The following is a 19,357-nucleotide window of genomic DNA, read 5'->3' on the forward strand; positions in this document are numbered from 1 at the left end:
TAGATATTTGTTACTTTTTCTTTTTACCTTTCCAGATATTCTATACACGTTCACCCGCGTGTTTTATATGTCCAATTCCATTATTTCCTTTAACAATATTACATAATACTGTATTTGATGTTTTTTAACATCCAAAGAATGAAAAAAAATGTACTGACAAGTCGTAAATTTATATTTATTCACTTGATATATGATAGCAAACGTTCTGTCTAATATAATATCGTTCAAAATTGCAAACAATTATCTTATGTACCTATAATTTATGAGTATTATGTGAAAGCTGTTATAGGTATCGATATTCCTTTTCGTTAGTATTAAATTGAAATTGTACTTAATCGAAGTTATAATACTTATACCTTGATATATTGTTGTGTTCTTTTTATATTCGATATATTTCAATTGAATTATACATTAATCGTTTTTGTCTGATCCAGCAAAATAATTATTTAAAACGTTAATATTAGTAACACAAAAATATTAAGCCACATAAGCTTTTATAATGAATATCGAAAATACACTACGAATTTCAGTAAAAGCGAATTGTAATTTAAAAATTTCCAACAATAATACCGTAGTCATAGTTTGAATATGTAATTCATTAGTTCTTATAAACATGTATAAAAAACATAAAAAAAAAATAAAAATATGGCCAACAACTCGACTATTGAAACTGAAAATGATTTAAAATTTTTCATAAATAATTTCAATCTATTTATTTTTATTCATTATATTAATCTATCATTAATTAAGTTTTTTTTAAAAATAATATTACTTATTATAGTAGTATTTTAAAATTTTTAATTTTCTAATAATAATATAATCTGTTAATTCTAATTGTAAATAATCATTACCATATTTAATTTTATAAATAAGGCTCATTAAGTCATATGTAAGGTACTTACCTATATAAACCAATAATATAGTATATACGCTAGTAAGATTTTTAAATTATGTTCAAAATCTAAGTTTAAATATATTAAAGTTATATTAGTTAAACTGAGCTAATTGTAATTTATAACTTAACAAGTTAAACATGTTAACTTTTACAGAATTTCGTACACGTTTAACTATTATTTATATTGTTTAATATAAATTCTTAACTAATTTATTGTTTTATTTTACTGCTGTGGCATTTCGTACATAATATTGAATTTATTAAAATAATTGTATTGAGACGCGCTTTAATTAATTTAGGTATACTCATAAGATATGTTACGGTTAAGCAACAACCCCGTAAACTTGAACAAAATTAAAGATTATATACATAGCAGTAAGATCTAATTTGGTATATCGTATGTGGGTTTCGATAGCATCAATATGTAGCATTAACCAAGCATCCTTGAATATACACAGTATCAAATTACATTAGCGGGGAGTACCTATAATTAATATTGATATGAATAATATTAAAGATATTATAATTTATATTGAAATCTATTTAAAATAAATATAAATCTTGAATTTAGTTTAATTTTTACATTTTATATGATTTATTTGTATATTGAAAATATTTTTTACCCGGCAATCGAGATCTAAATACATTTTTTGGTGCATATCACGGTCCATTTCTATCGAAATCTGATTCTCAGATATTATGATAGCATAATGTTAAAAGTTATTAAAACTTTTTTTCTTGTAGAATTAATTTAAATTTTCATTTTTCAATTCTTTTTATGGCTGTTACAATAACAAGATATGTACGTATGAATCGTATGATGTTGATCGATTCCCAAGAATTCACACATACAGTTAAGCCTTGCACTTGTATATTTACTCTGGTGATATAATAATTCAAAAGAACTCTTATCGTGGGAATTGGTGGGATATCTAATACTAAAATGGACAATAAAACTGACACTGGTATCATGTGTAGAATGTACACACAACCAAATGTGGATGGCTACGATAACACTTGCCGTAGCCCATAAACTCACAAATCATAATAATCATAATCCATGTCAATTACGATTATGTAACGTTTTTAAACGTTTCTAGATAACACAATTTCGGAATTTAGTAATGATATTTTATAAAAAGCATATTATAATTTAATTGCACATAAAGTAATTTTTTATTCATAAAATCGCATTGTAACATCTCCACGCTAACTAAACAAAAGTAATATTACACAATATATACTATTATATTAATTTTGATTTATTTAATATTTTGTATCATAATCGAAAACCTCGGGAACGCCCGCAGAAAATGAATGTAGTGGAAACAAAAAAAAAATCCTCACATCCTCGCCCCACCACTGTTTATTCATAAGATAAATTGGAATTTTGGATGTTATGCTAAAAAAACATATTATTTTTATAACAATTTTTTATTCAAAAATATCATAAAAATCTATTATTACGGTAAAAATAGAAAACACGAATAGATACATCATACTCAACAAATATATAAATAAATAATTCACTTTCGGGGTAACAGTGATTAAAATCAAACAAAAATTCACATCATAAATTAAACTATTAATATTAGTAATAATAATAATAAACAATGATATTTTTCATGAATTAATGGAAAACGTGACGGTTTTTGAAACAGTTGAAGGTCTTTTTTGTCTCGTTTCGACTTGTCTTTCTACACTCTCTGGAATAGCCGAAAAAAATAGTTTCGGATCCAGGGTATTTACATTGGATTCGAAGAACAAGCTTGCCACCAAACTCACTAATACGGTAATCGCGAATCCAATGACTATGTAGTACATGTAACTTATCTTATACAAATACATGTAACTTTCTTCACGAATCCTAAAATAAAAATTAATCAAGTCATCTGTGTGATAGGATACTATACTTAATGTGATAATGTAAATGTAAATAGACAATAGTGATGCGGTATAATGCTATTTTTAGTATGAATATCTTATTGTATTATCAAAAATATATTTATTGATACATTTTTACCTATACAATAAAATTTAAATTTAAATAAAAATAAATATCTATGTATAATATCTATAGTAATAATAATCTGAATAATTCTAAATACCATTTGGCTACTTATATATAATTGAATATCAATATCGTTCTATATCACTTCATCATACAGTGTGATCACGATAAATATTTAAAATTTTCACCGAATATTTATATTGCCATCTTTTATACATAATGAAATTTTTAAAGTATTTTGACTCTTTATAATTTATTTTTAGACAGTTATTTCTACAAATATCAATAAAAAAAAAATGTTTACTGCGGCAAAGTGCTTGACATTTTAACACAAAATTACTCATAAGTTTTTTTTATAAATATTTAAAAATTCACGATTTTTACTTATAAGCATTTAAATTCGAAATTAGATAATTAAACTAAGAATAACGATTTTTGTTATTTTACTATAATTTGAGAAAATTATTTGTGAGTACTTTTAATATATTTTATAGAAGTAATGACATTTTAAAATTCTATCATTTTGGCAAAAATTAAGTCAATCTACATTTATATTTTATAGTACTAATAATAGTAAAATAAATTGCTTTAATAGCAATTCAAATTCAAATTTAACACTCGCATTACAGTGAATTACTTTTCAATTTTTAAGTTACACAACACCTATTGGACAGCAGAATGATTACCTACTCTTCCCACTTACAAACGAAAATCATTATAGCGCACATTTTTCCCCTGTCCTCTTTTTCAGTTCAACTCTAAATTTCATTTTGTTTTTAGATAATTTCGACTTTTAAATATTACTATCTAAATATTCTAGTGATTGGGGATAAGTTAAAAATCACACAAATTCAAATAAAATTATATAACAATACAAATCGTAGGAAATTACATGGAATTTCATAAAAGATAAAAATGTATAAACAATGTGAACAATAATAAAAAGGCATTTTTTTTCCTAAATATTATTGCATTGTTTTTATTTATTTTTTATTCAACCTTCGTAAAATTTTGTATGATTTTTTTATACTGATTCGTTTAATTTTTAACTCATTTCCAATCACTTAATTTCTTAGATTAAAAAAAATATTATATGTCAGTTATTAAAAAAAAAAAAAATCTAATTTGAACTCAAAAAGGTGATGTATATTATTTTTACAATTCATGTGCTGGAAAAAAAGATACCAAATTTGAATTTTATAAATAATAAATGTAATTTATATTAAGTACCTTACGATGAAAAAAATCGAAATAGAATCGTAAAAGTCATCCGGCCGAAATACTAAGTATTATACCTTAAATCGCGATCACAGTATATATTTAAACCTAAAAACTATATTTATGCGGGTGTTACCTTTTTTACATACTATGACTGTATCAAATGGCCCAATAGCATAATATTATATATTACTATTATTTTTTTTTAAATTATACTCCACGTCGTGCACGATTCATTCAAGTTTCAAACGTTCAAACGCAATTTACAAGATATTATGTATCGTGTACAATGTAAATTCTCTATACTCACTCATGTGTGGACGTAGACGCTAGCAGTAGAGTAGTAGAAGAAACGTTTACATCGAAATTGTGAAACGAGTCCGGTGAACATCCGTTAGTGTAGGTGGGCAAATCGTTCACGGGCGGTTTGGGTCCTCCTAGTCCCAAGACAAATGAAAAGACGAGGCCCGCGACCAGGCCTATCAGAGCACCCTGTATTCATAACACATAATATGCACAGTTATAACAATACAGTAACTAAAACCGGTCGAACAAGACAAAAAAAATAAAAATATATATTCGTATTACTATAAAATCTTGTCTTAGAATTAATTTTCAAAACTTACTATTAAAAGTTACGAGATTCGTGTAACAGGTGATCTATTATAGGATATGGTGATCTACTGATCTATCATAAAATTATAATGCATACAATTGATTAATAACTATCAAAATATATATCTAATAATATGTATTATTGATGGTTATAGTAGAGATGATTAAAATTATAATAAAAATAAATCAAATCGTCGAATAAAAATGCATTAAAAAATACACTTCTAGTCATTGACCAGAGTAACTAAATTAAGCTTATATTTCATAGATAACATCAATATCAAAATTTGGCATGTCTACATGATCATAAGCAATTGTATAAAGAGGGAGTTTTAAGAAAAAAAGTACAATAGATCTGCATGTATGAGAATTGCTTGGGAGTAAAAAAATATTCTGTTTTTAATTTTTAAACATTTTAATTTATTGCATATTTGTAATTGCATTTCTTCTGATTCAAAGATGATTTTAACAAAAAGCGAATTACACTACGTTAAGATACCTATATAGAATTTAAGCCTAAAATCTTGTGATACATAATATTGTTGTCATTTTCAGCACCATTATGATGTTCAGTAGTGCTAAAAATATTAAAAAAGTGTCAAACATCACTAAAGCGTAAAATTGTTTATTCATGCACATGTTTTTATTCATTTTTTTTTTCGACACGGAATATTAAATATAAAATATTAATTTAGAAAATTATTTTTTAACGTATTATTTTAGTAGAATATAATTTTCTAATCCTATTTTTTTCAAACTTATAATTAAATAATACAAAGAAACAAAAAGCACCACTCAGCACCCAGTCCTATAATAAATATATGTGACAAACTATTTTCACATTCATTACAGTGACCCACTCGACATCTGCTGTACAGTAGAAGGGTACCCACTTTCCTAATTTCTTTATATTTAATTTTTTATCGTGCGCTATACAAGTATACAACGAATCATATTTGATGGTTACCTTTTGGTTTGCGTACGGTACAAGTATGCCGAGAGTGAACACCGCCAACATTGGTCCGCCGATAATGCCCAAAATCGTCATCGAGGCCTGCAACAGCGGTCCCACGAAATGCGCACAAAACGCTAATGCTATCGATAGGATCCCGTAGACAACGACAAGGACCTTCAGCCACATCACGCGTTTCTCATCGGGTATGTTGACGTTTGCCAGTGGCTATATATTATACACATCCGAAACACATTCCAATAATATTATCGTTTCACACCGCCTTAATAATAATAATAATAATAATAATATTATTTTAGGACGATCGCTGTGATCTATACAGGTACAAGCGATATAATATATGTGATATTTTTTGTGCCCGAAATCACAAAAATATTTCGGACCACGATTTAAAGTGCTTATATAAGTGTATATCGTATCAAGTTTTATACATTTTATAGTACTATGCGTCTTCGTTTTTATCCCCTTACGGCTTATACGGTCTTCAATCGACCACCTTTCATCCCCTGGAGAGATAAATTGACTATAAGCTTTGTGAGAAGGACCGTGACGGCAAATGAAAAAAAAAAAATGAAAAATGAATAAATAAATGTAAAATATTACCGTGATATAGTCCTCGAGTGTGACGGCTGCTAGCGAATTGAGAGCTGCGGACACGGAACACAGTGCGGATGAGCATACGCCCGCCAAAAACAAGCCAGTTAATCCGGGCAAGTGGGCCATCGTGTCCAACACGAACAAAGCCATCAGCTGATCGCCACTAGCTATTCTGCCTTCCCTGAATATACACAAACACGCGCGAACGGAAACACCTTATCAGTAATGTCGTTGCAGAGCCGAACGCAAGTCCGGGGAGTATACCAACTTGATCGGGTCGCAGTCCCGGTACATGGAGAATATGGCCAGTCCCGCGAAGCACATGGACAGCGACAAGAAAGCGGTTATCGGCCAGCTGAACCACAGGGTCCTTACCGCGGTTCTGTAGTCCTTCATGGTCAGGTAACGCTGCACCTGCACCTGGTTGACACCGTACACCGAGACGTACGTGAACATGCCGCCCAGCATCAGTGACCACCAACTGTGTCTGACCGTCGGGTCGATCTGAAAGCTGTCGGGACGTTTGTGTACATTAATAATGGAGAACGCTCCCACACGCTGTATACCCACTCGTCTCAACGCACTTGAACAGTTCCACGCGACCATAATCGTAGGCAATCCTCCAGATCTCTGTCAGTCCGCCGACATTGACCGCTGCCACCGCAATGACGGCGAAAACGGACCCGAACATGAGCAACGACTGCACAAATCAAAAAACCGAGTTACGTCGTAGGTTCATCAATTTTAAAATAAACATATTAATATAAAATAAATTTATATTAAATTTATATTATTATATTATAATATCAATGTAAATCAATACAGAAAAATTACTTACATCATTTAATTTAAATCATCATTTGTTATGTATTACATGCGTGAACATTGTATATTTATTATACGTTACGAATAATATACCTATTGGGCTATTAATATTATAAATAGGTATTTAAATAAAAAATATTATATTAAATATATTTTTTTTATCATGATAGTATATTATATTTTGTACCAAAGTCTAAAATATATTATAGTTTATAATGCATTATTTTAATCTATATTTTTGGTGATATTGATGATATGAAATAATAATTTATTCTCTAACTGAATAACGTATAAGTAAAGCAATAACGTTAGGACGTATGCTATTCTGTTTTAATTTCCAAGCGTGTTTAATTTAAAGCCGCAGTTATACACAGCGTTTTACATCACCAGCACAACCCGTCCTAATTTAAAACAATGTAAAATTAGGAGTTCGTTTTTATTATTTCGGCGTTTGTCCGTCAAACCCCAAGCTTGTCGGTATTTTCGCTGCTGATGAAAACGCCAAGTATATATCATATCCGTAGTATATAACTACTTCAATATGAAACGATGAATTTTGAATTCGACGGAAAACGCCCTGAAATACGAGGCGGAAAACGTCGTGTATAAACGTGGCCTAAAGCGCAAAGTCGATGTAGACTTTCAACTAAGGTACATGTTCTGAAAATCAATTTATTGGGAATAAATCGAGTTTTATAAATAAAACTTAATGAGTTTTATGTAATATAGAGTATACTGTTTATTATCTAAAACAATAAGTAATCAATTAATGCAGAACAAACTTTGGAACAAATTAATCACTGGTTTCTGAATCTATTATATAACCTGGTATGTTAAATCATTAACAAAATTAAACCAAGAATTACTTATTACATCATTCCAAAACCTCAAAAATAGTAAGTCGTTTGTACAGCGATTATTTGAAAATGTAATTTGAACTCTGGGCAAATGATAGAAAATCTAATAATCATTTGTTTGTCTGAAGTAATATATAATTTCTTTTAATCTAGTTGGTGAAACGTTTGTAGGTTACAATGTTTTAATATTTCGTGTGTATCAAATACTTATACCTTTATAAAATTTGAATATTGTAAATGGAATATCTTAAAACTTTGTACTCAAACATTAATAATAATATCTGTAGTAGATTTTATTTAAAATAATGAATGAGTATCGGGAAATAATTTCGGAATCGTTTCAAAAAATTAAATTTTCAATAAAAGGTCTTCGATTTTAAATTTTAATTATAACTTATAAGGTTTTACTCTTTATAATAATATGTTATCATTAACATAGTCAAAGAGACAAAGAAAAAAAACATGCTATAGCGAGTATCATAAAAATTGAATATGAACACTAAGTACTATATTATAATATTGCTTTATAACATTTGAGATATCAAAATCAAATTAAAACTTTTCCTGTAACCGAATTCGAATTATAATAACGAAATTGTATTTCAATAAGTACTTCAGCATGTGATTGTATATTTACATTTCATTGGTATTATGAAAATAATTTCAACATTATAAGTTATACATTTCAACAGATAGTTAGGTAAATGGAAATTGTAAACCATCTCTTATATTATTTAATACAATCTTTCAATTACAATATTATAATCTGATATTTTGAATACGATTGTATTAATGCACTTATCGTTATAAACCAGACAAACAAAGCATGGTAGATATAACCAAACAATGAAGTCAAAACAAAGTAAAATGTAAAAAACTAATTTTAGGAGGAATAAAACGTTTAATAGCTAATATGGTCGTAGACCCCGACTTGGCCGACTCTTAATGCTATTTGGTTTTAACATTCGCCTTATTGATTACGATAGGCAATAGCTATCCATCGTTCATACATAGACGTAGCCACATACATTCAACTTCTGTTACTCGTAAAGTAAATTTATAATCGAATACGCGTCTTTCGTGTCTTCAATGCGGCACTTTGATCAAACCGTATACAGCAATTTCAATCCATAAAAATTCAGGATTAATATAAAAAACAGTAGAGGACAATTTTATGAAGTATTATTTTGTTAAAATACTGATGTAATAGTGCGTTGCTCAAATGGATTAGGTTTATCGTAAATGCAGTTACCATATTACAACCAGAAGTATGCTATTCAAATATAAAATATTATAATAATCGTCGGCGTAAAATCGTTGCTATTAAATTTACTATAAAAATGCTTTAAATCGATAACCTAAATTTAAAAATTGAACACACAGCTGACCTGAAACAAATCAGTGACGATCACGGCTTTTATGCCGCCAACGGTCGAGTAAAAGGTGCACAATATGCCGACGACCATCATGGACGCGGTCTGCGAAAAGCCGGCGATCGCGTTCAGAGCCAACGAGGCCGCGTATAGTACCAGAGCAGTGCGCAGCACCGTCTGGATGCTAAAAGCCAAAGATGCGACGATTCTAGTTGACTTGCCGAAACGTTCTTCCAAATACTGAAATAATAATAATATTGCATCGATTTATTTTGTTATTAAAATTCATTCCCATTTTTAGTGAATAGATTTATACGCGTGTTTAAACAATATATAATATATATATATATATATATATATATATATATATATATATATATATATGTATATGTATACTATCTGATAGGAAGTTGAGATTCTCTATTTTAATATTATTATAAACGCTCGTCGATACACTGTAATGTGCAATGGACAGGTTGTTTTCTTATCGTTTATTGTTTGGATTCATTCAACCTATCTATTCATTTCCCGATCACCCTTGAATGACGTGGTTTAATTACACGAGTCGGAAGAAATGTATAAAAGAAACGTTATTTAGTTACACAAACTTCGAACGGGTGAATTCGGTTGAAAATTACTACCCGACCGAACTTCAGCGAAAAGTCCCAAAGGGCTAAAATCGAACTACTGTGAAAACAATGGCGTGTAAGTATATTATTCTACAATAGTGATCAATAATAAAATAGGTGTTCCGAAAATAACACCGAATGAACTACATTATTTAACATGATACAAGACATTAAATAGTCAATCATTTTAAACTAAAATAAATAATGAATTAATATATATGACGTATATATGCCTACATATTTTAAATTAATTTAGTGGAGTATAGATATTATATAAAATTTCATAAGAATTTTGAGAAAAATGAGAAAAATTTTAATAAAATCTATTAACTACCATGATAATATTGTATCAAAGACATAATATTATATTACCCTACAGACATTTATTGAGTTTCCTGTCTTTATTTTTAACAGTTTACGTATTTCAAAAAATTGCCTTTATTTTTTTTATATACATTTATATGTATATAAGTAAACATCATTGCAAAATTAATATTAATTAAATTTAAATTGTGTATCGTTTGTAAAATTAAAAAAAGGAAGAGATCAAAGCACAAAATTAATCATGAAATACCTATTAAATGCCTGCGTAAAATGTCAAATATTTATCAAGAGTCTTAATACAATATTAAATTATTATTATAATTTATAATCATCATTTATTTTATAGGCATTTCACTGCAGTGTATTCCGCATATTATATTGCATTGTTGTATGTAGTGATACAACGTATTAATGAAATATAATATTTACATAATAATGATTTACCTGGTAAACGGACAAATATCCGAGCTTGTAAAATACTGGTAGAAAAACATAGGCGACAATAGGTGTACCGATAATATTGGATGCGTTAATGGCCATAAATTGTGTTCCTCTCAAGTAGTTTTCAGCGCTTAGCCCAAACATGGCTGTAGCACACATAAAACTGGCCATTAACGAAAACCCCACAGGTATAATGGACAATTTCTTGTCTCCGAGCATGTACTCCTGGAAATATTATTTACAATATATATTTGTGTTCGTGTGTGTGTGTGTGTGTGTGTGTGTGTGTGTGTGTGTGTGTGTGTGTGTGTGTACATAAATATGTAATTTAAAATCATCCGTTCAATAGTCCATTAGTAAATGAACAAAAAATAACAATTGATTACAACCAAGCAATTGTTTTTTTTTTGGGGAAACTCGGGATTAAAAATGTATAAATGTATTTTTTTTTTTTTATATGTCTGGTATTGGATTATTTTGTATTTGTTTGCATTTATTATTCCACTCTACTAACTATTTATTTTTTTTTTATACATATTTAAAGGAAATTCCATGGCAATTATAGCCGCATTGGCTCACGGATAACAAGAAATTCGTTTTTTTTTTTTTAAGAATACTTGACACATTACATTAAGTATACAAATATTATTAAAATACATTAAGAACATTTTAAATTTGATTACATTAATGTTTATTTGTATGAAGGCCAATAATATATCTGTAGACGGATAATACGGTTCCTAATGATTCCACAATAATAGATGATAACGAGTCATATCCCATCAAAAGTGAAACTTTAATTTCCCAATATGACAAGATAATATTATAACATATCTCATTATTTGTTTACACCCGATGATAAAACATTTTGGATAGTAAATAAAAGCTTTCGTTCGTAAATACTGATAAGATTATAATATATCTTTCAAAGAATTAAACAGTCCTTAATAATAGTTTAACATATTACATAAAATAGATATACTATTTTTATTTAGTCTATGACAGAAGTAGGTACTTGTTATACTTGAACAAATTTTACAAATTATAACATTTTAGCGACCGCAATACTACTTATGTATTAACATAATTTTAAAATCTTTATAATAATTTATAGCTCCGATATCACTAGCCATATACCTATTAATTATTATCATGACTATCACGACTGATCCCTTAAATTATACAAAAAATTTAGTCGTTTAAAATTTCCAAAAATCAGAATTTTAATTACTTCGTTGTGAAAAGAAAAATGAATATAGACATGGTTTTTGAATCACTCGGTATACACTCGGTTGCTGAATTTTATGCATTGGCGTATTGCCCAATTTTCCCAGGTACCTACTAAAATATAGTACGTCACATTGCGCTAGTTCAAATTATTTAAATAAATGTTTTGAATATTCCTATACGGTTGCGTTCAAAAGAATGACCGTTGCAGCGGTCGTACGACTAGGACATTACGTAAAATATTGTTATGCCGTGTACCTATACGATACTTGCACATTATTATTATATTATTATGTTTCACCTGTGTCGTTTGCTGTTTGCCACCCGTGAGCCGGTAATACACTCCGATCGCGGCGGACGCGAGTAACGTGACCGTAAGCACGACATAGTCGAAAGCGCCCAGAGCCATATGTATCTATCGTTATGTATTATTAATATATTATGTATCGATGTATTTAAATAACGAGCACAATTAACACGACCAAAAATACACGTATAATATTACTGTACAATAATATATATACGCGTACGAGATGGATTTAAAACATTATATTCATATGACAACGAGTAACGATTTGAATAACAATAATAATAATAATAATAATTAAAATACCGTGACATGCGCGTTTAACGACGAATGCTATCGGCACTAATCATTCACATTCGAGTTTATAATCTTCATCTGATACAACCACGCATTATACTAAAGCCGTCGTATACAATATCATATACAGGACCGTCCAAATGTTGAGTTATCACTAAACCGGTGGGGATTACGATATCTCGAACGTACATGTAATATCAATGTTTGTTGTGCATATGTGACGCATATTTGGTATAGCAGAACATTATGGTACACATAATATAACATTGATATAATGATACATCGAATGCGCGGTTATACATAAATACGTATACCTACATATTATGTGTGTAAATTATATATTTTATTATTCGTTTATACTACACAACTGTTTTTCTTGTTTACTATAATATTATGTGTGATAGCGATGCTGAGTATATAAACGAGTTACAAGTTAAAGTCAAGTTAATTTTAATCAACTCAATTGATTTTCATCGATATCAACTTAGTAAAAAACGAGTTACTTTCAATTAAATTCGAGTTGTTACGTTTGTTTGTGGATAATTGATGGTACACGATAGGAAATTAAAAACTGTAATTCTTAAACATGCTTCTCGTTTTGTTGCCATCAGCCAGATTTAATTAAATAAAAATATATTATTATCATACCAAACAGTATTGTATGCGGTAATTTCAGGAAAGTTGTATTATTAACAATAACACATGCATACAAAAATAAAATATATTAATCGGTACGATTCTCAAAAGAACAAAATATAAAAGATTATCGTCATGGTAATGATATAAAATGACATAAGTTATCTCTTATTATTCCTGTCGTATACTAAACGTATTGCCCGCGTTCATTGATATTTATCTATTATTTTAAGCTATCTGTGGGCCATATATGTACCAGAAAAAAATGTAGTGACAAACGTAAGGTTGTAAGTTAATCGCATGGTTTCCATCATGCAGCTCAAATTAATTCGGTTAAGAAATATCATTGACTTGCCCGGTCTTGGCTGATATTTTTTTAATATTTACGATATAACAATAGTTCAGGTTATCTCATCGCACGCGGTATAATTCACATGCTATAGGCGCAGTCGCCTTACACACGACCGCGAACTTATGCCGAAATCGGTAATGATAATACTTAAATTTATAACATCGTCCGTGACATATGTATATGAACGTATTATGTGTCCCTCGTCCGGTCGTACCCACTATAAAAATATATAATACGATTTATCGGTCTCGTAATCAATTAGCGTCGATTTTATTACACCTCGAGTGGTTCGACTAATTATTATATTATTACATGCTATGACAATAATTTAAGATGGCTTCGGCGAGATCGTTATTCATAATATACGAACACTACCGTATGATTAAACGTACACGATTTATTGCAATGTATACTATATACAGTGTACACATATTATTGTTATTATTAATATACTATAATACCTATTAGTTATTAGTGTGATCAATAACATGCGACCAAAAGTGTATTGCATTTGACGGGACAGTACTGATTTCAAGTCAGACTTCCCACTAAATTTTGTGACTGTAAACTGTAAAAAATACCAACCTCGACTATCAGTATTTTGTACCGATTTTCAACAAATAGTAATTTTTTTAACGTTAGATATATCTATGATATAAAATATTGATTGACTGTAGATAAATTAATAATAGTTTGGTCATTGTATACGAGTATAATGTATTGATATTTTTTTAATATTATTATTTATTTATTTTTGTAATTATATCGCCTGAATAAACTTGTGAGTGGAAAAACTAATTTACCTGCAATTCTGTTATGCTCTAATAAAACTTAACTCGAATAATGAAAAAAATGAGATTGATCAGGAGGATTCTCGAACAAAGTTTTAATTGTCTAACCTAACCTAACCTAAAATCTACAATAGACAAACTACGACTTCGAATGGTACGTAAATTTATTATAATTATGTCGTAGATATGTGTTTTTTGTCGTGGTAAAGCATCGTATCGAAGACCGAGAAACGGGGCCTTTATATTATTATTGTAATATGTCACGTATAATAATAAACTAACCGTCGACCATGTGCACGTGACGAGTTTTCGTATACTTATTTATTTATTAATTTTTCGAATTTCATTCGTTAAAAAAAACATATATATATAATATAATAACACGCAAGACCGGAACCGGATTACTAAATAATTTAATAAATATCGACTTTGCATGCGTCTAATGACTTTTGTGGAAAAAAACAATTTCGAAAAATAAAACGTCTACTGAACACACAAAATGAAAGTTTTCGTCCACTAATATAGCGGGTTTAATATTATGTGTAGGTATATGCGGCCGACCACAGACAACTGCTACAGCTACACCCCTCACCGGCAGCCCGTGAAATTCAAATATGCGATGCTACCGGCACGCCGTACACACAGTGTGCAAGTACTAAGTATACTATATTATTGCGTACGTGTGCGTGCGTGTGATGTGACCGGTATAAAGTTATAACCGCGGTCCAAAATAAATGCTAAACGAATCGGAAATCTTACAATTACGGCGCGCGCGGCGATGTTGCGGAAAAATCGTTATTTAACTACTACACATCGCGATGATATAATAATTATGTTACGTGCAATCGGCAGTAATAGTATATTTAAGTTTCGACTTAAATACGTATTGCGCGTCAAATTATCGTATAGGTATCCGATAAATAGGACGTATACGACTTTTCAAGAAGATCTGACGGTTTTAGGCCGACAGCAAAATATATACGTCGTAGGTCATAATACGTATACATCACTCGTCCGGATACACTCTGTACACGAATACGAATTATACATAGATTTATGCGTGTGTTATAATTATTGTCGTTCAATCATTTTGCTGTAATCGAATAGTGATTTAATTAACGGCACCGATTAGACCGGCCGCGTTACGATAATGTTATACGACGTCTCACGACGAGTTTTAGTGATTTATATTTGTCAATAACAAGCCGCACAGATATCGAATTATTATATACCGCTGCAATGAAACGAAATATATATATTTTAATATACGAGTAGTTATTATAACACTCGAGTGTGACACTTGTTAACCGCTCCGTCGAGGCTGAACTATATAATATTATATTATTATAGTGCACATCCAATTTGTTCTCTATACCGTATAAAAATAATAATAATAATAATACATTAATAAATTATTTGACGCGCGTAACAATATACGAAAAAGGTTTAATAATCGTATAGGTACGATAATAATTGTAGCGGAAAAAATATTGTTTCCGACACAGCCGTTTGAACGCGCACACTAAAGGTCTAAAAGATTTTGTTCGCCGAATTTAATCCTTTTTGTTTTTCAATTTAACCCGGTCGCGTCGCGCTCTGTTCGCTTATTTCGAATTCGCCACGGTAATACCGTTTTTTTAATAATATTAAAGGGTTTCGTCGAGCCCGCGTTGTTTGCGGGGCCACCCGTTCGAATGATGGCATAGAGAACGATTCCTCCGTCCTCTCTCTTGCCGGGTTCATGTCGTCGTCAGTTACGGTGGCGAACTATTGATCCCACCCCATCCGTCGGGAAAAACTTTTTTCGGTGCCGCCACGACCGTGCATGGTATACGTATATATATATACATGGCGCGCGTATTGTATTTAATGTATATATAAACAACGTCTAAATACGAAATTCTGGTCGGCGGCACCAGTGACCGAACGGGGTGAAAAACATAAGTTGAAAAAGCTACGCTGTGACGTCCCCGGGTCACGGGAATTTCGACTTTGCGGCGTGCGAGTGCGTCGCTCGTATTATAATGACGTGACAGTCAGACACAAAGGTCGCGCGTATAGGCACTTCTAGAAACTGTAGGCCCGAAACGAATAATTAAACTCGGGACGATTTGAATTTATATTCAAAAACGGTTTACCGTTTTACATTATACGCATATGTCGGGCCTGTACGAATAATAAAACTAAAAAAAAAAAGCAATTCACATACACTCGATCATTGAAATAATCTGATTTCAATTTAGATAATAACAATATTATTACGTGTACGTTAGACGTGCGATGATTGATCGCTGAAAAATATCCGAAAAAATCGTATTGTTTGCAAATTTTGTTATCATGAGCGATATTTACTCACCATACTATTAAAACAATATCACAGAATAGAATATATTGTCGAACCGTCATTTCCGGCGCTGAAACATTGACTGAAAATGTTATTTAAAACGTGATTTATAGATAAATAATATTTTAATTTTTGCGGTGTACATAAAAGTTTTATTTTGTTTTGAACTATTTCTAGACCGCATAAAACTAGTACATACACGATAACTTTTTTTTTATTTTTAAAACATGTTATAAGTTTAAAGTATTTCTATACAGGAGGTACCTATGTATTACGGTATATTTTTGTTTTTATTATGTTCGATATTAAAATAACTGTTAAACCAAATAGTTTATGCTAAATGTTCCCATAAACTCAACATTTTACATTTTTATATTTGTGCCTCTACTCGCATATAATACGTTTTATTAAAAATACAATTTCATTATTAAAACACCCGTAATCAATTTGTATTTATCGACCTTAAAAATAAACTAACTACTCGTGAAAACATAATCAACTATAACACTGTATATGTGTGTTTATAATGTATTTCGTGTGGAATTGTGAGTGTACATTATGTTGTGTATATATTGGCCTACAATGAATAAATCATGGGGCTGACCGTAGAAATCAAAATTAAGAGTTTATTCGGGCGCTCGGCGATTTGATAATTTGCCAAGTCTCCGATGGATTTATGTAACAAAATTTCAATCGATAAAATAAACGCCCTCTACCCCTCCCAGTCGTGACTCTCACTTTGTTTCCCGACTTTAGAGCCAGGTGTATATATAATACGTTAACGGTAATGAAAGTGATACGTTATTTTATCAAATATCTAGTTATTCTGTAATTCTATATAATTTCTAAATATGCTCATTAATATATAAACTACACGGTTTTACTGTTTGATAAATAGAATACCAGTCGGGGTTCCTTAATGTATCCAATTTATAGTCATCGTTAGGTAGATAACCGGGACTGAAGTAGATAACGTCAGTGACGTCCCAGATGAAGATATTTGTCTTCGAAAGGTACTCGAATACTAATCACTAGGTAATGGTCAAGGATTTTTCAAATACACGTGTCAACAAAAGTGCACCACAAAATGTGCCTCTAAACGTCATCCAAAAAGTTCGTGTACTAATAAATAAATTGTAATTTGTAAAAATAACAATAATTTAATAATTCTAATAAATTGACGTTAAAAAATTAATATTTATATTTTGTATAATAATTTAGGACTTGTTCGACTTAATATTATCATTAAATTTTTTTTAAATATTTTATTTGTTCAACATTTTAATAATTCTAATAAATTAACGTTGTACAAATCATAATTGAATTTTTCAAAATGAATTTTTATTTTTTATACATGGATTCAAAAATAGTTTTAAATACATTAGCTAGACCGTTATTATTAGTTTATAAAATATCTAATTAGTATGTAGAATAACTAGTTAAAGTATGTATTTATGATGGATTCATTCAATACATTAACTGAAAGTACCCGTAATTCTATAAAATGACTAGAATTACATAATTTTATGGATTAAGGCTCACATACAATATATTATATACGTATGTACAAGCACATCCAAAATAATTCTTAATTGGTGTAATCCATATAACCAATTCACGTTAATTTCAATCTTTTACTTCAGTTTGTACGCAATAATTATTAATTTATTTTTGATTTAACTTTCGAAAGCGTGTCCACACGCTCGTCGTAATTTGATTTCGCCGTTCGTAAAAAAGACGACCCACATGTGCTGCAAATTATACATAAGACTGCACTTTAACCACTGTTTAATCTCATTAAAAACAAAATTAAAATAACTCACGCAGGTCAATTCGCAATACATCGGGCAATGGAAAATGTCATCGTGGCGTTTATTATAATATAGAAATGTTAAAACATTTCAAATAAACCGTTTCTGGTATCTGCCTATACGAGAGCAGTTAAATAAATGTGCGTGAAACACAAACGCAACGAAAAAAAATAAACAAATTTTTACAATTTATAATGCGATTGAAGTGACAGCTTTAGTAGAGTAAAAAAAAAAACGTTTGTCCATTTCGTTAAGGGACGAAAATATTTTATTTTTATGAAAACTCATTATATTAGTCGTTGTATATGTATACCATTTGTATACACTATACAGTATACACAAACACAATATACATTGTAGTTGATGAGGGCGTAATGTACACATTTACGAAAAAATAAATTTATATGAATTTTCGTGTTTAACGTAAACTGATACCATAATAATATTGTATCATTATAAAACGTATCAATACATATTACAATTTTTTTAAATGCTATTTGAGACATTTCAATACAGTACCAGTAATCGGTATTATATTTATTTTTAAATATTTAAACAATAAATGTATAAATATTATTATTATAAATATACAATCGAAATAAAAGTCGTATAATACATTCGCGAAAGCAAACAACTAAATACTAGTATATTATGCTCGTATATTTTTATTACATTAATAAATATAATAATAATGTTGTTCATCAATTGTCAGCCGATGACCCAAATGGTTATAATATTCTAAGTTCAAGAATAACAAATAATAAATATTCATCATTTTGTGGTATTACCACGCGAATAAAATGCACATGATTAAATTATATTGCGTTTATCATC

At 29.7% G+C, this 19,357-nt stretch overlaps 1 protein-coding gene across 1 annotated transcript; it reads right to left on the reverse strand.

The window, feature by feature from the left end:
* Nucleotides 1-2,369: 2,369 nt before the first annotated feature.
* Nucleotides 2,370-12,664, reverse strand: LOC113551911 (putative sodium-dependent multivitamin transporter). Its single transcript, XM_026954486.1, has 9 exons — nucleotides 12,287-12,664; nucleotides 10,762-10,983; nucleotides 9,380-9,604; nucleotides 6,894-7,009; nucleotides 6,578-6,820; nucleotides 6,316-6,490; nucleotides 5,707-5,919; nucleotides 4,435-4,616; nucleotides 2,370-2,762 (listed from the first exon to the last, which is right to left on the reverse strand). Exons 1-9 carry the CDS (start codon nucleotides 12,392-12,394, stop codon nucleotides 2,519-2,521), a joined length of 1,728 nt encoding a protein of 575 aa, XP_026810287.1. The 5' UTR covers nucleotides 12,395-12,664; the 3' UTR covers nucleotides 2,370-2,518.
* Nucleotides 12,665-19,357: the final 6,693 nt, after the last annotated feature.

This window comes from Rhopalosiphum maidis, chromosome 2 (genome assembly GCF_003676215.2).
Source record: "Rhopalosiphum maidis isolate BTI-1 chromosome 2, ASM367621v3, whole genome shotgun sequence".
In the NCBI taxonomy this organism is placed as follows: Eukaryota; Metazoa; Arthropoda; class Insecta; order Hemiptera; family Aphididae; genus Rhopalosiphum; species Rhopalosiphum maidis.